This window comes from Momordica charantia, assembly GCF_013281855.1.
Source record: "Momordica charantia cultivar OHB3-1 chromosome 1 unlocalized genomic scaffold, Mcharantia_2.0 BLBB01000001.1, whole genome shotgun sequence".
NCBI classification, from domain to species: domain Eukaryota; kingdom Viridiplantae; phylum Streptophyta; class Magnoliopsida; order Cucurbitales; family Cucurbitaceae; genus Momordica; species Momordica charantia.
In genome coordinates, this window is record NW_028275157.1 from 17,043,742 (window position 1) to 17,063,179 (window position 19,438).

The 19,438-nt window shown below is 33.8% G+C and overlaps 1 protein-coding gene and 1 pseudogene across 1 annotated transcript; one reads left to right on the forward strand and one right to left on the reverse strand.

Moving 5' to 3' along the window:
- Positions 1 to 3,262: 3,262 nt before the first annotated feature.
- On the reverse strand, positions 3,263 to 12,528 carry LOC111005657 (Autophagy-related protein 13). Its single transcript, XM_022277242.2, has 3 exons — positions 10,867 to 12,528; positions 10,607 to 10,788; positions 3,263 to 3,958 (listed from the first exon to the last, which is right to left on the reverse strand). Exons 1-3 carry the CDS (start codon positions 12,247 to 12,249, stop codon positions 3,577 to 3,579), a joined length of 1,947 nt encoding a protein of 648 aa, XP_022132934.1. The 5' UTR covers positions 12,250 to 12,528; the 3' UTR covers positions 3,263 to 3,576.
- Positions 12,529 to 17,691: 5,163 nt separating this feature from the next.
- LOC148213355 (RING-H2 finger protein ATL74 pseudogene) lies at positions 17,692 to 18,840 on the forward strand (annotated as a pseudogene).
- The last annotated feature ends 598 nt before the right edge of the window (positions 18,841 to 19,438 follow it).

Sequence of the window (19,438 nt, forward strand, 5' to 3'; positions counted from 1 at the left end):
CATCCAGTACAGTCACAGGCACAACTTGATGAACATTAATAATTAATATTCACCATTAAAATAAACCCATTTTTTCTAATTTCATGACCATATATCATGCTACTCTTTGAGCTTACCCTATATGCTGCCAAAACAATATTACCCTATTTTAGAAGTCCCATTATTTATAAGAATTAATTTTCTAGCTAGCTCTATCCTTTTGGTTTATAATCTAGGGTTTTATATATGATGTTCAAATATGAATCAAGTGATCTTTAAAAAGTAAAGAAACTAGTTTTGAAGTTTCTTTTTTGTTTTCTGAAAGCTTATAAATTCATCAAAGTAAATTTTCATTTTACTTGTTTTATCGAAAAAGTGAACAGATAGGTACCTTAACCAGTTGAGCAAGTTGACATGGTTATTTAATTAGTTAATAAATAAAATCATTTGACTGTATTTCTTGTATGTGTTATATTATGAAATTTAATTATTATGGGGGGACGAAAGCGAACCAACATCAAACCCTAATGAATGTACTCAAATAAAAAAATGTATATATGAAAAAAAAATTACAAGACCTTTTGAATACTTTTTCCTCATACCTGAAATCCTACTCAAAAACATTTCTTATTGTTTCATTTTCTCTGTCTTTGTTTATTTGGTGCCTATCTCCCTCGTATTTTTGTTTAGAAAATAGAAACATAAAATATAATATATTATAAATTATATAATACAAAATTTATACCAAAAACATTAATAAATTAATTAATATTATTTTATATTGAACTAATTCTATATTTAGTTCATAACTACCAAATATTAAACATCCATCATCCATGGAACAATTCTTTAAATTGGGATTTGATTTCCCAATCTGTTACCAAAATATATATAACTAAAAACAAATAATACAATTTTTTCTATTAAATTCTTTATTATAAGATTTTGATTTTCAGATCACGAACCAAACACCGAGAATTCATTGTAAGTTAGAAAGCTCCCACTTTCCATTTCATTTATTAATAATAAAAAAAAAAAGACTATGAGAATGAAATGAATGGATTTGTCTCATTGTATGTTTGCATTAGGCCCAAAAACCAAAGTTTAATAGAAAGCTTTTTCTGATGATGTAATAAATAAACGAATTATTCTAATTCGAAGTATATGCCATTATATTACATCACATACCAATAATAATAAATAAATAATAATAATAATAATATGTAAGAATCTATTATTATTTTTAATAGGTGCTTTACATCAGGTCAAGAGTGTGACAGATTCTCTTCATCAACAACAATTTATTTATTTAATGTTGGAAGAGAGAGAGAGAGGGAACTTATAAACCAAATCAAGGCTTTTTCCAAGTGACGTTTGGTTCTAAATAAAAGATATTGAATATTTTTATTTGAGATTATTTTAGATTTATAAGATCATTATTATAATGTCAACATGTTGGGTACATATGTTCACATCCCAAAAATACTTCTTACATATTTTTAAGAAGCAATTTGGGTGATTTGTGAGTTTTATTTATTTATTTTACCTTTTTCTTTTTTAATAATTTATTCATATATGTGTAAAGCTTGTATATATCCTTCCATACTTTTGAGTGTAAGTTCAACTTGTACCGATTTATAAAGTTTTAAGTTGAAAGAAAAAACCTTGGAGTAATTTCTTCGAGCGTGAGATATATTCTTAAATGGGATCGGTACCTATACGTGACATTATCTCTATCATTCTTTTGTCTTTTGTTATAATTCTTTTTTTCAAAGTGAGGTATCTCTAAAGTTTGTGGAAGGTAGGACGTAGTACAATTTAAATAATACCAGTGCAAAACTTACCTTCAAATATATCATGACTTTAGGAGAATATCTTACATTCAAACTGATTATGATCCCATTAAAAATAAATCTTCTACTCTATGAGTCAACTTTTTGATTCATTTGTTTTTCTAACATTCGATTAATATTAGAAAAAGAATACTTTCGCATCCATATTTTGTCGACTACTGTTGAATTGTTTACAAGGAGAGAGAAAATGTAGGAAAAGAGATAGTTCTTCTATTTTTTAAAAAAATTAAAAAGTTGCCAATTTTTAGCCGTGGTAAGCACTCTTAGCACCTAAACTCTAAATATGAATAATATCTAGATGTTAACTGGTGATCACCTATTTTTTAAAAAAATTAATGGTGATTAGCACAAAATAGAGGCTCATTAGTCAACACCTAAATAGTTTCTCCTCAATATTGCTAGTCGTATTTATATTCATTTGGCATCAAAATCCATTAAATATAAGAAATTAAAAAGAAAAAAGCAGTGTACTTTTTATTTTTTATCAAATCCTGCAATAGAGTCCTCTATATTTCTATAATTCTCTCACTTTCTATGAGTTAGTCTATACTACATATAAGGCACAAAAACTTCATTAGTCATTTCATTATTTTTCTTTCTCATTCACTTTTAGATTTTTTTTCCTCCACTCATCCAAATTCTTTATTCAAATGATCATTTATTTAAGTTTATTTGGAAATTGTAAAGATGGAGAGATAGTATTTGAAAAGAGAAAACTAGAGAAATGAGAAATCGGGAGAGAGATAAATTGAAAGATAGTATTTAGAAAGAGAGATAAAATTAGAGGAATTAAAAGACAGACAAAATTGTTCAAATATTTTCTTAATAAACACTTGAAATATCCACAAATGATTGTTGCAAAAATTAATTTATGTAGAATAGAATAAATGATTAGCAAAAAAGTGGCCTGATTGAACTTGGCTGAAAAAGCAGGGCAAGTTCATAATACAAATAGAATCCATCAAAGCTGTTTAAACTTAAAGTTTAAAGTTAAACCAATGAACTTTCCTCAAAAATGTGGCTAAGTGCATCACAAATTCCTCTTTGGAATTTGATATTTTTGCAATAATCTTTTCCTTTTTTTTACAACACGAATATCGTATATAATTATATCAGGTCACCTAAATTAGTACATTTATCATATCATGATTGGTCCATATATGTTTGAATACTAATGTGTTTAGGATAACTTTTAAAAAACTGCCCTTTTCAATCTAAACATCTTTTATGCTAACACTTTTGCAAAAATCACTAATTAAGAAAATAGTTTTTTCAGTAATTTTAGATGGAACATTTTATCTTTTTATTCTCCATTCTTAAAAGTGTTTTGAAGAACATGCTTTTATTTATTAACATACTTATTCCATTTGATAAAATTTGGAATTCTTAAAAAAAAAAAAAAGGATCAAAGCTTCAATTATCCAGTGGGCTACAGAAGAAACAGTTAAATTATTTAGCAAGTTTGCATTTAATATTTACAAATAGAGCCAGAGGTGGAAGTGGCCTCAGTAAGGGGTCATACTACAGTCGTTACTGCATAGACTTTGATGCTCAATCTCCTCAAATATATAATAAATATGTACATGAGAAAAAGGGAACCCAACCAATGTACTCTTCAGCTCCAGACTCTGCAACTTGGAAAAGGAAATTACTGTACATGTATTCAATCCATACGGTTTAAATATTCACATGGGTCTTACCGACTTCTCTAGATCATAAGGTTTCCTACTGCAGACCATTTTGATTATGTGTGAGTCTTCCCAGCTTGCCTGAGCAACAAATTTTTCATCTCTCTGTAGTTCTGTAGTTCTTCCAATGCATCAGCTGTAGTTTTAGGCATAATAAGACCAGAGGCTGTGACGCTAGAGGAAGCAGCATAGCGATCTTTTGTAGACACTGTCTCAGATATCTGATTTCCCTGTTGGATATTTCTGCTTGGGAAGTCAGGTGTAGAGGATCGTAAATGATCCGTGGCTGAATTGGTGAAATCTTGGCGAAGTGGTGGAGCTTTTTGTAGCATACATACTAGGGCGCCAATAGCAGCGTCCTGAGATTTACGAATGGGGAAAAATCCTCCAGGTTCCAGCATCTCACATAGATTTCCTTTTGGGTCGAAGGACTCGGGTCTAGGAGAAGATTTGAAATACAAATTCAATAAGCCAGTCAACAAAAATATAAAGCAATTTGGATTACATTATAGATGTATCAATGGATATGATGCGCATACATGAAGGAAGTACCAGTTTAGGAAAACGTATGCAAAGGAAATTATGTTCATGCTACTACACGTTTAACAGTCATGCTCACTACTTCCGGCTCTAAAAATATGGATTTTAATCATTAATTTCTCAGGAAAGCACCCAATACCCTAATGGGAAGAAGGATGTAAAATAAATGCTTATCTATTGGTGCTGAAAAGATCTAAATACTCCATTCATAAACCAACTTTCCCTGATCCCTCGGAACCAAATGGGGAGCACTGAAGTTCGCTAGCTTGAGGGTCTTTCTCTGATGCCAATTCAGGGGGAAAAGGTGGGGAGAACTGGCTTTGAGCCAGAAAAAATAGGGGATTGAGAGAGTTTGGTCTATTCAATTATGAGTTTAACCATACATATTTGTATATTTTAATCTTAAAGTAACTGCATTTCACTAAAAAGATTACATTTTTCAAGAACAAATACAGTCAAATAGCCACATAAAATACACCAATATATTCACATTTCACATATTTTCTCACACCACCCAATTACGTAAACAGATGAAGTCAACTAATTTTTAAGATCTACATTTTGATATCATTTCACACACATCTTCTCACACTACCATGAAGAGCGATTCCAGCCTTAGGTGGCTGCCCTCACTTTAAGTAAGTTAAGGTCCCTAAGTTAATTCACACACTGTGACCATTATTCAATTGTATTTAGTGTGGGTGTGTTCAAATAAGGATCATACAGCCAACAGTCATATTAAAAATCCTGGGAAGTCATTTCCAGTGTTTCAGAGTATGAACTATTTCTTTAAAATTTTCCAAGATAGTGATCGTTTGCTAGTTCCACTTGTTTCCAAGAAGGGTTCTTGGAGTGGTGACGGAAGTTCTCACGTAGAGTGTCCCCCTCTTTATGTCTTAACAGAATATGGTCAGCATCGGATCTTGGATTTACATGGACTTATTGACGGGAAGTAGATGAATGGAGTTTTAAAGAATTGATTGTCTCGCTATGTCAGTCCACAAATTGAAGATTTTGGGAACTAGAGGCATTGGGTCATTCTCTTTTAGATCCATATACAATCTCTTCTCTTTTCCTTTTTTTTTTTTTTTTTTTGGATGAAAGGCCAACTTTCATTAGGAGAAATAAAAGAGGAGGACCATACAGAAAAAGAAGCCAACCAACCACAAAAGGGCTAGCAAAAAACCTAATAGCAAACACAAAAATTACGAAAACAACCCCAAGTGTCGGTAATCAAAGAAAAGAGGAAAATCACTTCACTACAGCCACTGAAAAGAGGGAAAAAATAAAAAATAAAAAACCATTTACGATGCCATTTCCCTGGTCACCTAAACAGCCAAGAAATTCCGAAATTTCCTATGATCCCTTGTCTGAGGAATGATCAGTCATGTCTCAATCCAATTTCATGTGAGCATGGTGCATGGTGAAGTAGATGCAGAAGGTCATTCTAATCACCTCTTTTGCCAAAGCTTTTTTGTATGCAAATCTCCAGGGAGGAAATTTTGATGGAAGGTTAGCATAGAATATTTTGGGACAGAAAGAAGAAAGTTGGGAAGATATGTGATTTTATTATACTATTTCACTCCTTAGGATGTTAACTACAAGGAATTATGCTACTAATCCACTTTTCAAATTATTTTGATTGAAGAGACCTTTGTAATTTTCCTTCAGGTGGATATTTATTCTCTGGTTTCATTTTCTCCATTATCTTCAATACACAAGTTTGTTACTTATCTGAAGAATAACATTGAATAAAACACCAAAGCAAACCAGCGGTTTCAGGCATAATGATTGCACAGCATAACCAGACAATAATTGAAATTAAAACACAAATGGGTATGCTTCTCATTAACAAATGACAACATACTCCAGGACCAGCTTTTTCTAGTTTGGAAGAGCAAGGTTATACTTGAGGAAGCTGTAATAGCCAGAACCTTTTTGCAAATAGGAAATATTTATGCAACTGCACCAGTTTACAGTTAGATAAACTAGTGTTTAAAGTAACGTTGAGTTCACTAATCAAAATAATAAAAAATAATAACGATGATGCTGAATATAAAAAGATGTAGCATGAAATTATTCCACACAGGTGAAATACTAGAGGTTTTCACAATGAAATTGGAAAATAAGTAAATTGGCATGTGCGAAGGGATTTAACAAGGGGGCTTGGGAGAAGACTGAAGTTCTTTTTTTTTTTTTTGACAAAGAGAAAATACTGAAGTTGAAAATCACATGTGGTCGAGGTATTACACAAGGAACAAATTGCTTGGAACTGATACCTAAACATTGGTCAGATCGGAAAAAGAACGAGAAATGGGTCATAAAATTATCGATGGTTATAACTCTTGTATTGACAAAGAGGATGGCATAGTTGAGGAAATTATCTATAATATGAAAAGGTTCTATTTTTTGAACAGTGAAGGTTCTTTTAAGCGAGAAAGATTCAGGTTCAGGTTCAATCGAGTACCTATTTCTAGAGAAATGGTAGTAGTTAGACCTTTTTGAGTTGGCGGAAATTAGGATGATGATCTTAGATTGTCACGCAAATAAATCTCAGGGTCTATGGCCTCTTTCAAAATTGTAGGGGTCTAGTTAAGGATATGATGCATCTGGATATTATTTTCTTCATTCAAAAATAATCTTTACATCTTCAGTCAGCTTTGCAGCATAGGTTGAGTACACAATACAGTTTTCTGTTGATTGGGGAACTTCCTAGACTCACTACTTGCAGTAGCAACTAACAGTAGCTAGCTATCTAACAAATCTAACTGAACAGCCAACAGACATTTAAAGGTGACATGACCATAAACGAAGGAGCCAAAACTGATTAATCTTCCTACCTCAGCTCCCCTCTTTGAGAAATAGACTCAAGATAGGTAAATGGTGTAAACCATGATATGCTTGGTAGTCTATCAAATTTTTAGTATTGAAGGTTGTGCTAATGTTGGGATCAGTAGGAAGATCGACAATATGTGGTTTGAATATCCTATGTTTGAACAGAATAAAACCTCTTTCGCAACATAAATAGCGTCCAAGCTATTATAAATTCCATGGGAGACTTACATGTTGTTCAACTAGACCAACATGAGTTTAGATTCTCTCTCCAAACTCCAAACAAGTTCCTCAGACTTGTAAGCAGCACGACTCTCGTGAATAGTCTTGCATCAAATGAAGCGCCCTCGCTATCTCAAGCCTTGAGAATACAAAGAACTTATGTGGTCACTCACTTTTGGCTCTCTAAAACAAACAAAAAGCACTAACAGTAACACACAGTTTGTGCTAGCTCCAAAGACAGGTTAGGTTCCAAGTAAGTTGAAGACTCCATCAATGGACAACTTTTCAGTTTTCCTTAAACAGAAGTTTGATAGTAATACAAACATATGCAATGGAACCAATTCCCTACTACATGAATCCTTCAGAGCAAAATTGTTTCTGGCACTCGTACAAACCCTTATTCATGGTAGCCCGTCCTATTGTGTTACAAGTTTAGATGTACTCTTGAAACCTCACCATTATGGAACTCACTCACTAGTCCTCTCCTCTAGAGTTAAAGTTGAAATTTTGGTTGTCCCTTTATTCTATCAAAAAACCAGTGAGTCAACATCTCGTCTTTTGTATTCTCCCATCTCCTCCCTTCAAGCTCTATTTCTCAATGCAAAATTCTTGATAGCTTTTCTTTCCAAAAGTCCATTCAGTCCCATGACCAAGGGTGATGGCCCTCCGTTAGTCATTTGAAATCTTTTCCTAGTGGTACAGGCGTACAAGAACCTTAGAAGTCTGATTCCCTGATTTCCTAAGCCGTTTGATCATAACTCCTTTCCATTGCATCTCAATTTACCAACTACCTAAGCCTGAGATGCTCTAGTGATCAATCACCCTAGTGGCTAGAATCAAATCTCCCTTGTCGAAATCATTAGATCCTACCTTAGTTTTGTCTAATACCATCCAAACCACGATGAAATCACATTTCCTAGTATGAAATAGTGATACAACCAAGAATAAAGGAGAGGAATTCTCCAAAAATGTGTTTATTATTATCAAAAAACTTACTAATACAAGAGATCAACTACCTAACCAATAATATCTTCAAATTAAATAATCAACAAAAACAAACTCAAATAGAACTACAAAACAACTCCAAAACACAATATATCAAGAGGCACCATCCATTCACCACGCTTAAAGGACCACATTTATGTGTTCCCTACCCATAATTAGTTTTCTGACAAATTTGTGCCACTTTCTCAAGCATTTTCCTACCAATTGCCATCATACTGCAGCCTTCTGATGTGGTTTGCTCACCTCTTATCTGTACAACATCAATTTTGATTAAACCTAGCTCAACTTGCATTCTTCAACTCCCTACCAGCAAGTTCAAGCTTATTCCTAGTTCCTACCCAATGCCCATATCCATCCCAATTTGTCTCTTTCTTGTGCTCATCTGCCTTGGACCACTAATATTAGCTTCATATATTTTGATTCCTTTCTACCCTCTTTGTTTTTTCGATACAACCCGAACAACTAGAAATATATTGAAAGATAAAATATAGAACAACACAATGACTCCCAAGTAATTCGAGGTACTTGGACCCTCCCTTGCCTTAATTATTCTTACTCAAGCCTAAACCACACTAAACAATGTCCACCTTCATCCTTTCCCCCTTACTCTATTTATAACAAATCTTCCTAACAACTTCTCTATCTAATTACTAATATATTCTTATACCCTAATAATATTCCCAAATCTTAAAAAAAAAAAAACAAAACCAAAAAAAAAAAATCCCAAATCTATCCTTATAGCATTCCTATCATTTTTCTTCTGGAATTTGAATAAATAATAATGGATCTTTTGGTCACACTCGAACTATCCGAGCTACTGCAAGAAGATTAGTTCAAGGAAGAGCACTTGAAGTAATGGATGAACTATTCATTTCAACTCATTTTTAAAGTTTTTATAAATCATCTTTGTAGCCTTGATTTTTCATTGAGTTCATCAATGCCAAGACATTCTTCATTTCCTTCTATACAACATATCTCTAACAGTCCTTTGCTCAATTGTGGATCCTTTTGGATTACTTTACTAGGAAACGAGAAACCTCAGTACCCTTTCCAAAAGGCTATCTCACTAAACAATTCTTCGCCCAAATTTTTGTTGACCCCTGGACAAATATAATAAGACCAAACAACTTTATGATGGAAAATGTGGAATACCAATTATCTAGCAGGTTTCACACTCAAAACTAAGTGGGTATTGCTTTCAAATCTTGTGGTTGCTGAAGGAAGTGAAATGATGCAACTTAACAACCATCTTAGATTCCAAAACAACCATCTTTTGTACTGATCTCATTAAGAGTTTCAGAATCCATACTCTTCCCCCATCTTTGGTTTTCCTTCCTGAGCTACCTTCATTACCAGCATAACTTAAATTGGCTAGTGTTCCTTATTTGAGGCTAACTCATCCTGGGTGAGATATAGTGATTTGAACATTTTAAGTGAGAAAATAAGTTTAGGTATGAAACTTGTAAAGTTCTTCATCAAAGTCTAGTTGGTTTGAACCGATTGCTTCCTCATCAAAAGCACTAACAATCTCAATGTTGCTCACACCACCACTAAGGTTTATTGGTTTTTGTGAGCATATGTTAATGTACATTCATGAAAGGCTTGAACTCTACACTCATTTGTATGGTTCCTGGAAACTAAATGGGTTTCAATGATGAGGTGTCCCTCAAAGTGAAATGGCAAAACACATTTGCCAGTAGACTTGATGATGTGGATAGATGAACTTTTAGCGAGTCTTTGGGGTGTGGATTGGGCTTAAGGTGGAAGCCTAACCCATGTTTGAGGGGAATAATTTCCAAGCCTAAGTTCAATTGGAACCCACAAGCTTGAATAGTAGCTTACTATTCAAGCCCCTCACACATAATTTTACTAAATCCAGACTTCCTAAACCCTCCTCTTAAACCAAGCTTAAGAACGCACCCCAAATGCCCCCTTAAGATTTTCTCCATCCAAATTGCTCTTCAAACCATCTAATATAATAATTTTGATGAATTACAAGAAGCCCAATTATCAGTGATGTACACAGGCCCCTGTCAAGTCAATGACTTCTTGGGGATTTCTCTTGGGATGTGGCAGTCATCTTGTTAGATGGAAGGTAGTTTCCCCTTCTCCTATTGAAGGTAATTTCCACTAGTGATTTGCCCACATACAGTAATACATATAAGCTTTTCGTTAGAAATTAACAAAGCAGCATATCAATGGAACTAGTATAAAGCAGAGAGAGGGGCTTATTGGGTTCATTTTCCATAGCAGTAGTAACAAGCAAAAAAAAAAAAGAAGCTTTTTGTTGTAAATTAAGGAAGTATACGAGAAGCATAAGAAATAGGTTTATTATTTCTCTCCTATTGGTGTCCCTTAAACTTTTACCTTCAACAAATTAGGATCTCAAACGTAAGCAGGGAAGTCAATTCAATTACAACATGTCAGCAAATTTAGTTATTATCGTCACAGAAAGAGAATAAGGTATGCAGTTGTTTCCAACATTACCTGCTACCTCTATCCGTCAGTTCATCATCATCCACATCAAACGGGCAAGGAAACTCTGTATCATCTAAATCATCTGGAAAAGATCTGCTGGAGCTTCTTGAAATTGAAATTTGTGGTGAGTTATTGGATGATGACCTCCAGCCTGAAAGCCTTCGGGTTTCATCTCTTCCAAGAGAAGATGACTGAAGCAGATAAAAAGAAATCAAGACATTGAACATAACACATTCAGATAGCGAAATAACGGAAATCGAGAAACATACCTTTCCAATTGCAGAGCCACCCTGCAACGGACCAATATCTCTATTAATTTTAGAAATACCAGGTCCAGAAGCTTTTAGGGGAGGGGATGGGGGCAAATTTGGTTTACTTAACAATGCAGGCGAGTGGGGAAGCTTTGCTATAGGTGCACTCGGAGGAGCACTTTCAGACTGCAATAGGCCATTTGGTAATCGCCTTACAGGGATCCCAATTGGTGGTGACAGTGAGGGTGAGTTAGAATAGACCGGCGAAGGATAATATTCATCATAATTCATATTCTCTTTATGTCCCAGAACCATTTCAGGCGGGTGTGGAGGTAAGCTTGAAGGGGGCAAGCGACGAAAGGCTGGATTCGAAATTAAAGCATGAGACTCTGAATGTGTTGGCGAAGGTGAAAAAGAGACCGAAGGGGGAGAGGCTCTATAGCGGTCATAACTCCAACTATGACGTCTTGAGAAAGGCAATGAAGATGTAGATCCTTGAGATGGTGCTATCGTGACAGGGAGTGATGGAAACCTTTTTAATGGATCTGCCAATGGGCTCCCAACATATTCAGGAATAACTTGAGGAGACATGGGAGTTGATGGTTCAGAGCTTATATCAGAGAGGGATGAGCGATACAACACCGAGAGACAGAGTCTACCACAAGAAGTGTCCACCGGAGTGAACGCAAAACGCTGCATTTCTGCCTCTTCTCTCCGAGTGAAAGGCTCCGCGAATGAAGACACACGATGAGCAAGAGTAAAGGGGTGAATTTGACCAGATGAACTGATATCTTGAAAAACCTTATATGCTGGTAAAAGCCTCACAAAGGCATACAGGGACCTTAAGAGTAATATGGTCTTTTTATAGAAGGTGTGTAAAGTATTAGTACCAGACCTTCTGCTACCGGAATTGCCATCCCTGTTTTTTCTAGTTTCGTAATGCACCATCCATCTCTCTACAACCTTCTCGCTCTTGGTATCACATCCAAACTCGTCCTTATCAGAATTGAAAGAGAGTGAATATTTATCTTTCAGAGACAAGTTCCTAACAAGATCTTTCCTAGGAGAAGCATTGACTGAGTCTAAACCAAATTGCCTCTGAACCAAAATAACATCTACCACCATGGGTTCATGATAGCTCTGACGCCAGAGATCAATGTTCTCTAACGCTGCAGAGCATTCACGAAGGGCCAAATTGAACCACTTATCCCTCGGCCTCATACTGGAGGAGGACGAGGAGGAGGAAGATGGAGACGACAAAACTTGTTCCCCACTGAAATTACGCGACGAGATACAAGGTGACCTCGATTCCAGTACAATTTGTAGCGTTTTAGCAAAGAATTCAGTTAGAATTTGCTCGGTTTTTGCAGTCTCGGAATGAGTATTGTGAGAAGAAGCCATAACAACAAAAATGAGTGAAATTGAAACAGACCCTTTACCGGAAAACGCGATTAGAGGCCCCCGACCCCCAGCTGACAGCACAATTCACTGCAACAAAAAAGAATAGATCATGGATGAGGGGAAATCAAATGGGCATCAGCGAGGAACCCGCGATTAAAAACAAAAGGGGAATTGAAAAAGAAAAAGAAAGTGAAAGAAGAGTAGGGAAAAAGGTGCCGAAATTGTTCGAATTACACAGAACGGAATAGCAACAAAGGGAAGAAAAATGAATCAAGGGTAGCGTACGCGTATGATATATGTGACGACAAACAAACTAGAATTTAAAGTTGAAGCCTGAAAGCAATACGAGAGCAGGCGTGGATCCACTGTTGAGCAGTAGATTATTAAGGAAGGAACGTGCCAGGGGCTATCGGGTTTTGAATGTCACCCTTTTCCTTCGCAAAACCAAATTAAAACCTACAATTTATTTCATTCATAATCTTCAACTCTTCCTTTAATCATTTTCAAAAACAAAACCAAGTCTTCGTTTAATGACGCTATAAAAGAAAAGGCTTCGTTTGGTAAACGTAAAACAAAAAAAAAAATCAAATCTTTTATTTTTATTATTTTTTTTATAAAATATGAGATTCAAATTTATGATATTTTTGTTGAAAATAGCTGTATTATGCTCAAACAGATATGTAATATAAAATTTTATTTAAAAATGATAATTATTAACCTTTTTAATAGTAAAATGAAATGTTTTACTTCTTGAATTACAAATTTGATTCTTGGAATTTTTTATTTTTATTTTTTTGTGAGTACAATTGATTCTTGGAGTTGGAGCATATATTCAAATTGGTATTTCTAATTTAATAAAACCTCTTTAATATATTTATTTTATTATTGTATCGAAGATTGATTATATTGGATTTAGGGATGATATATGTGATTCCCTAAACTCAAACCATAAGAAGACTGAATTAGGATTTTCAAAACCATACCAACTAAATAAATTTCATAATTTGACCTTTTTAAAATTAAGATTTTTCCCACAATATTTTTATTTTCCTATTTCTCTCTCTTTACTTGGTTTCTTCGTATGCTTTGATTTGCTTTCAACATAATTCGGTGGGGAAAAAAAACCCTTAATTTATACTGGATCTTAACAAACAATATTTTTGGAACTTTTCTGATTTTCTTTCATTGACCCAACCCAATGTTTAGGCCCACCGCTTCTTTGGGTTTAGCCTACCCCATGTCCAGCCCATCTAATGCCTTTAAATGGGCCTTAAAATGCAACCCACTTTGGCTCATTAAGGATCTGTTTCAAATGGGAACTTTTTAAAAAAAATTATTTATAAACCTTAAACTAGTTTAGAAAATTATTGCAACACAAATATATGGGTGGGAATTTTAACATATGGCCCTTTGGAGAGGTAAGGATATCATAACCATTGAGGGTTGTTTTGGATGATTGATATAAAAAAAAATAAGCAACAAAACAACTATATAGTTTCCAAATTTAATAATTTAACTTCCAATTATTTATCTTAGGTTGTAATCGATAAACTTAGCATTGTACTTGTACACTCGAGTAGAGGAGGTCTACATGAATAAACCGATATTACATTTAAATGAAAAGGATCCTGAGTAGCAAGTGCTGGTAGTCTCATCAAGGATTCAGATGGTAACTAGATTGAAGGTTTTAGGCATAATCTAAGTTATACAACGTCGGTCATGGGCGCTGAACTTCAGGGGGTCTTCTCAAGTTTGGATTTTAGCTTGGTCTTTGGGGTATTATCATTCGATGGTTGAGGTTGACTCTCAAGTGGTTTGCAATATTCTAGTAAAAAAATATCAGATCATTCGGCTTTCTTCGTTCTCTAATTTTTAGTATTGGTCAGCTTCTCTCCCAGAGTGGGAGGTTGACATCCAACATATTTATTTCGAAGGCAAATCAATGGGGATTGACTTGCTTGTCATGGCTTCTCAACTTTTAGGCCTCCATATTTGTTCGGAGATCCCAAGTGGTCTCCTTTATTTTTTGGTTGCAATCTTCATACTCAGTTCTACTGTGTCTTTCTTAGTTTTGAGTATTGTCTGTTTTTCCTTCGAAAAAAAGGAAGGATTATCTATACCAATAAGGTGCACATTCCTTTTCGATGGTTCAATCATAAAAAAACTCTAAAATTAAGCGTTTTTTTAAATATCATCACTTAAGTTTTTGTAAGACCGATTTCACCTTAATTAAACATATAACATCTAATAATAGAGTTAAAAAAATATATACACTTTTTTGAACTTTTCAACAGTTGTATCCAGATATATTCACATCTGTCATTATTGTATTTCAAATATCTGTGTACTTGATTGCAGAGTACCAATTTGAATTTAAAAAACTAACAAAGCTTTCATTTTCATTGCCCAAAAAGGAGATCTAATAGATAACCTTTGCTTTAGTTTGAGCATAATGCCCACTTTCATGTGTCTACATTGATCTATCGCTTTAATATATCAAATCCAAGCTTCAAAGATCCTATCTTTTTATTATTATTTCTTTTGAATCACTTTTTAATACAAGCTTTTTAAACAAGTTTCCCAACCTCCTATTGCAAGACATGTTACGTCTTATTATAATTCCTAATTATATGATCCCCTTCCATGGTGACAAGAGGCTTAATTTTGATTTAGTGGTGCAAGTATGGAGGAAAAATAATACCGCTAAAAAGAGTTTATAGTAGGCTAAATTAAAATCTTGGTTCGGTGTTGTTTTTACATCATTTTGATTTGGTCTCTATGATTTTAAAAGTTTCAATATTTAGTCACTATTGCATAATTTAGCTTCAATTTAGTCTCCATGATTGGTAAAACCTCACAAAGATAATCAACCATGGTTAGTTACTAGGGAAGAAATTTATTTTGAATAAATTCTACGTTTAAAACATGATCTTTGACTTAATTTTAAATTTTGATTGATTCTTCTATTTCTTTTATCTCTCTTTTTTTTTTTTTTAATGTTTGTTAGCAGCTTTTTGTTAGTTTTTTTTAATATTGTAACATAGATGCAAGTAGATATTCGAAATCCTAACCTATAACCTATAAAGAGTGTTAATACATCTTACTAAACTTAAGTTAGACTAATATTTATGTTTATTTATTTATTTTCTCTAAGTACAAAAAATATAGAAAGTAGGAAGATTTGAATCTAACCTTAAGAAGAAGAGTATTTGTCATTTTCCGTGAGCAATAGCAAATTGACTAAAATTTGTCATTTGTTAATTAAGCGGGACAAAGTTACGACAAGATGAGTTCAAAAGTAATTATTATTGTCATGGTGAAATGAAGTTGATTAAAATTAAAAAAAAAAATAAAATACTGCTAATTGTCTCTTAAATTTGTTATCCACCAAAGAATTAACTATTAAAATGAAGTTTTTCTAAAAAGAAAAATAGAAACATTTTAAAAATTAATTTTGGAAAACATATTAAAAAAATGTATATTTATGCTAGATAGTTGGATACTGCTGTCTCAAGTATAAACAGAGTGCTTTTTTTTTTCTTTTTTTCTTTTTGTTGTTATTATTTTTTGAGGTTAAAGAAAACATAAAAAAACAAAAAAGATAAAGGTGCAGGCATTTGAGCGGTTCATGATCTTAATTAAAGGGTAGTTGCAATTGGAAATCCACTTGGCCAAAAATCTTGAATTGGGAATTTGGTGGCTTATCATTCAATATTGATCAAGACATTATCAACAGCATATTCATAATCTAAATTCCCTACAAATTATCTTTCTAACCTCCACAAAATTTTAACTACTTATAAAATCAAATCAAAGTAGGTAAAATATGTGCCACATGATTAGAGCAGGGATGAGACATCAAGGTTGAAGTATCCATTAGATATAGATTCAAAATACTCTCGTAGTTTATCTCTCATAAATCCGTTCGATTAAAACTATCAGCCGCACTGTGACGGTGTTCTTCCATAATTTCTGAGATGGATTGAGATACTAAAATACAAAATAGAAGAATAAGAAAAGAAGAAAAAAGAAAGGGAGAAACAAAAAGAAAGAATCCCATCCAAAAACCAGAATAAAAGAAGAGGAGCCGTACACCAAGTGGAGAAGCGTGCAGATGGTTCCAATTACAAGGTTGATTGTGGGCCAAAACAACCGCTTTCATTACTCTAATCCTATTCCTAATTAGATTCTTTATGGATTCGCTTCTAAATTTATATTCAATTTGTAATCGCTTACCCTTTTTTTATTATTATTTTATTTTTGATGATATAATAATAATAAAAAAGTCATATATAATATAACTACCACAATTATAATGATTTTCAATTTATGTATCAAAAAAAACCATAACTTTCACAATTTTAATTTCAAACAAATTGTAGTAAAGTTTTAGGTTAAATTTTAAATTTATTGTTTAAACTTTTGTACTTATGTCTAGTTTAAAAAGTTTGTAATAAGTAACTAAAGGATTCTAATAAGCCAACGTCCTTAGCTACGTTTGTTTACATTTATACCATAAAAAAGAAAGGCTTGCTTGAAATTAAGTGGTCGTGTAATTCTCAAATAATATAGTTTCTATGTCGTGTAAATGTTAAAATGATGGAGTGTAATGATAGGGATGTATTAGACAAAAAGAAAAAATTTAAATGTTCTGAATCTATTAGAGCATTTTTAAAAGTACAGGAACTCAAGATAAATTTTCAAAATTCATGAACTCCGTTGATAACATTTTAAAGTAAAGGCATTTATGAGAAACTTTCTGAATACATAAATCAAATACGACTTTGAAGGTTCAAAAATAACCTATTACAAAATTTTAAGAGACCAAACAGACATAACCTTGAAAGTTTATAGACTATTCGTTCTTTTTAAGAGATTGAATAGATACCATCTTAAAAATTTGGAACCTATTACAGACTTGAGATGGATCAATAAATACAACTTTAAGAGTTCAAGATCAATTAGAAACATTTTTAAAGTACATAAAGATCTAAATATAATTTTGGAAGTTCGAACCATCTATTAGAAATTTTTTAAAAAAATTCAAATACCTATCAGAACTTTTTACAATACCAATAACTAAAGAGACAATCATGAAAATGTAATTCAACTTAAAGCATAATATAGAAGACCTAGAAATGGAATTTCTCAAAAAAGAAAAAAAGAGAGAGAAAAACAAAAAGCAAATAAAGTAAAATCTTGACAATAACAAAAGAAAATAAAGGTATTGAATTCACTGCTTGACATCGATGCAGTACTTTTAATTTTTTCTGAGATAATTCATTCTAAACAAGAATGTAGAATCTCTATTTAGACTCCTACAGATTACTGGGAGTAGAGAGCAGATGAGAAGTATACATAAATGAATCATAACATATCCGAATGAGAGAGATTCTGAGACCGTTGAAGCATGGTTAAGAAAAATCTTAAAAGAATTTATGGTTACTGCTTGTGTCTATACTAATAAGGTGCCTCTCCTTTTTTGATAACTCAATTGTAAGAACTATTAAGCGTGCTTGATAGTTGACAACGTTTTATTTTTAAAAAAATTATGTTTGTCAAATTTTAACGATAGCCAGATAGATGTTGACCCATCGACATCAGAAGAGGGTTGATGACAAACAAAAAGCAAGAAACTCCGATCTCCACTCCATTATTAAAGAGACAGCTCACTTGGTTTCCTTTTTGCTATTGCAATATATATATGGATTTGGGATTAAGAAATCAGGATACATTAATCTCAGCTCCACAACTTCCACAGCAGGTCCATGTCTATGTCTCTGTCATTCCAAAATTTCCTCACCACGCAACTCCCTCATCGGAGGTTGCTGCTCTACCCATCAACCGCGGCGGCCGGCAGTTCTCCGGAGCCCCGCCCAGGGTTCGGGAGCTTCGACATGAACGTAGTGATGGTGCTGTCGGTGCTCCTCTGCGCTCTGGTGTGCTCCCTCGGCCTCAACGCCATTCTGAAGTGCGCCTTACGCTGCTCCACTCTGCTGTCCGCGGCGCAATCGGGCGGCCTCGTGGTCCACCCGAAAGGTGTTCGACGAAATGCCTTAAAGAAATTCCCGACGGTGGAGTACTCCAACAAATTAGTGGGAGCCGGAATGGTGCTCGACGGGGAGTGCGTGATTTGCCTGGCGGAGTTCGAGGCAGGGGAGCGCCTTCGGCTGCTCCCCAAATGCTTCCATGGCTTCCACGTCCATTGCATCGATAAGTGGCTCACTTCTCACGCCTCTTGCCCCAAATGCCGCAATTCCCTCTCCGACGCTACTGCCCGGAAGATCGCCGTCGCCGACCCACCTCCGCCACCCCTCGCGGCGGAGCACAACCTTGTTATTGCTCCGCTGGAACGGGAAAATTTGATCTGCAATTATAGGGAAAGTAGATGATGATTGATGAGTGGGATCAGGTGGGGGGGTTGTGCTTTTTTTTTTTTAGTTTGCTTTTGCTTACAAGTAATTAAGCAGCCACTTTAATTAGAGAGTTTGGTAATTTGCCAAGCAAAACCTACTTAAAGCCAAAATTAGTGTACTTATTCAAATGTAAATATCTGATCTTATCATAATTTTCGATCACCTTTTTCTTTTTCTTTTTCTACAATTTGATATTTCCACCTTGGCAATCAAAAAGATTTTTATAATAATTTAAGGACACTACTTTAGTTGCCCATCAATATCAGCGATTCCTACCGGTTAGAGCCAAATATTCTTTTTATAATTTTGACGGAAAAAAAAAACGTAATAGTAAGTAGTAAATCTGAAAAAAAAAACGATTTTTGAATTAGTTAGGTTTTTTTTTTCGAGTAATATGATATGAGGTGGGGATTAGAACCCATGATCTTTTGGTGTCTTAACCACTTAAGCTATAATCGGTTTGGTTAGGGTTTGAGTTTAGGTAGGATCCAAATCAAGTTTTTTTTTAGGGGAGGTAAAGTTTAATTATATATATAATGATTGTTAATTCTAAAAATTAAAATTGACAAATTGAAATAATAGTTTTAATCTTGTGCATGTGGTTTGGATTTAATTTCCTGTAGGTTTGGTTTTGTGAAACTTGACAATTTTTTGTCTCCAAACAAAATTTTACCCATTAAAACACTAACCTATTTTTCTTCTATTATTTAATTTACTCAACTTAGACTCTAATATAATTTATCTACCGCAATGAAACAAATACAAAATGTTGA

Bases quoted from the DNA above. Each gene is read 5' to 3' on its own strand.
- LOC111005657 (XM_022277242.2), bottom strand. From the start codon at position 12,249: ATGGCTTCTTCTCACAATACTCATTCCGAGACTGCAAAAACCGAGCAA. The intron at 10,789-10,866 runs GTATGTTTCTCG...TATCTGCTTCAG, and splicing joins GTGGCTCTGCAATTGGAAAG to TCATCTTCTCTTGGAAGAGA. The intron at 3,959-10,606 runs GTAATGTTGGAA...ATCTTCTCCTAG, and splicing joins CTGACGGATAGAGGTAGCAG to ACCCGAGTCCTTCGACCCAA.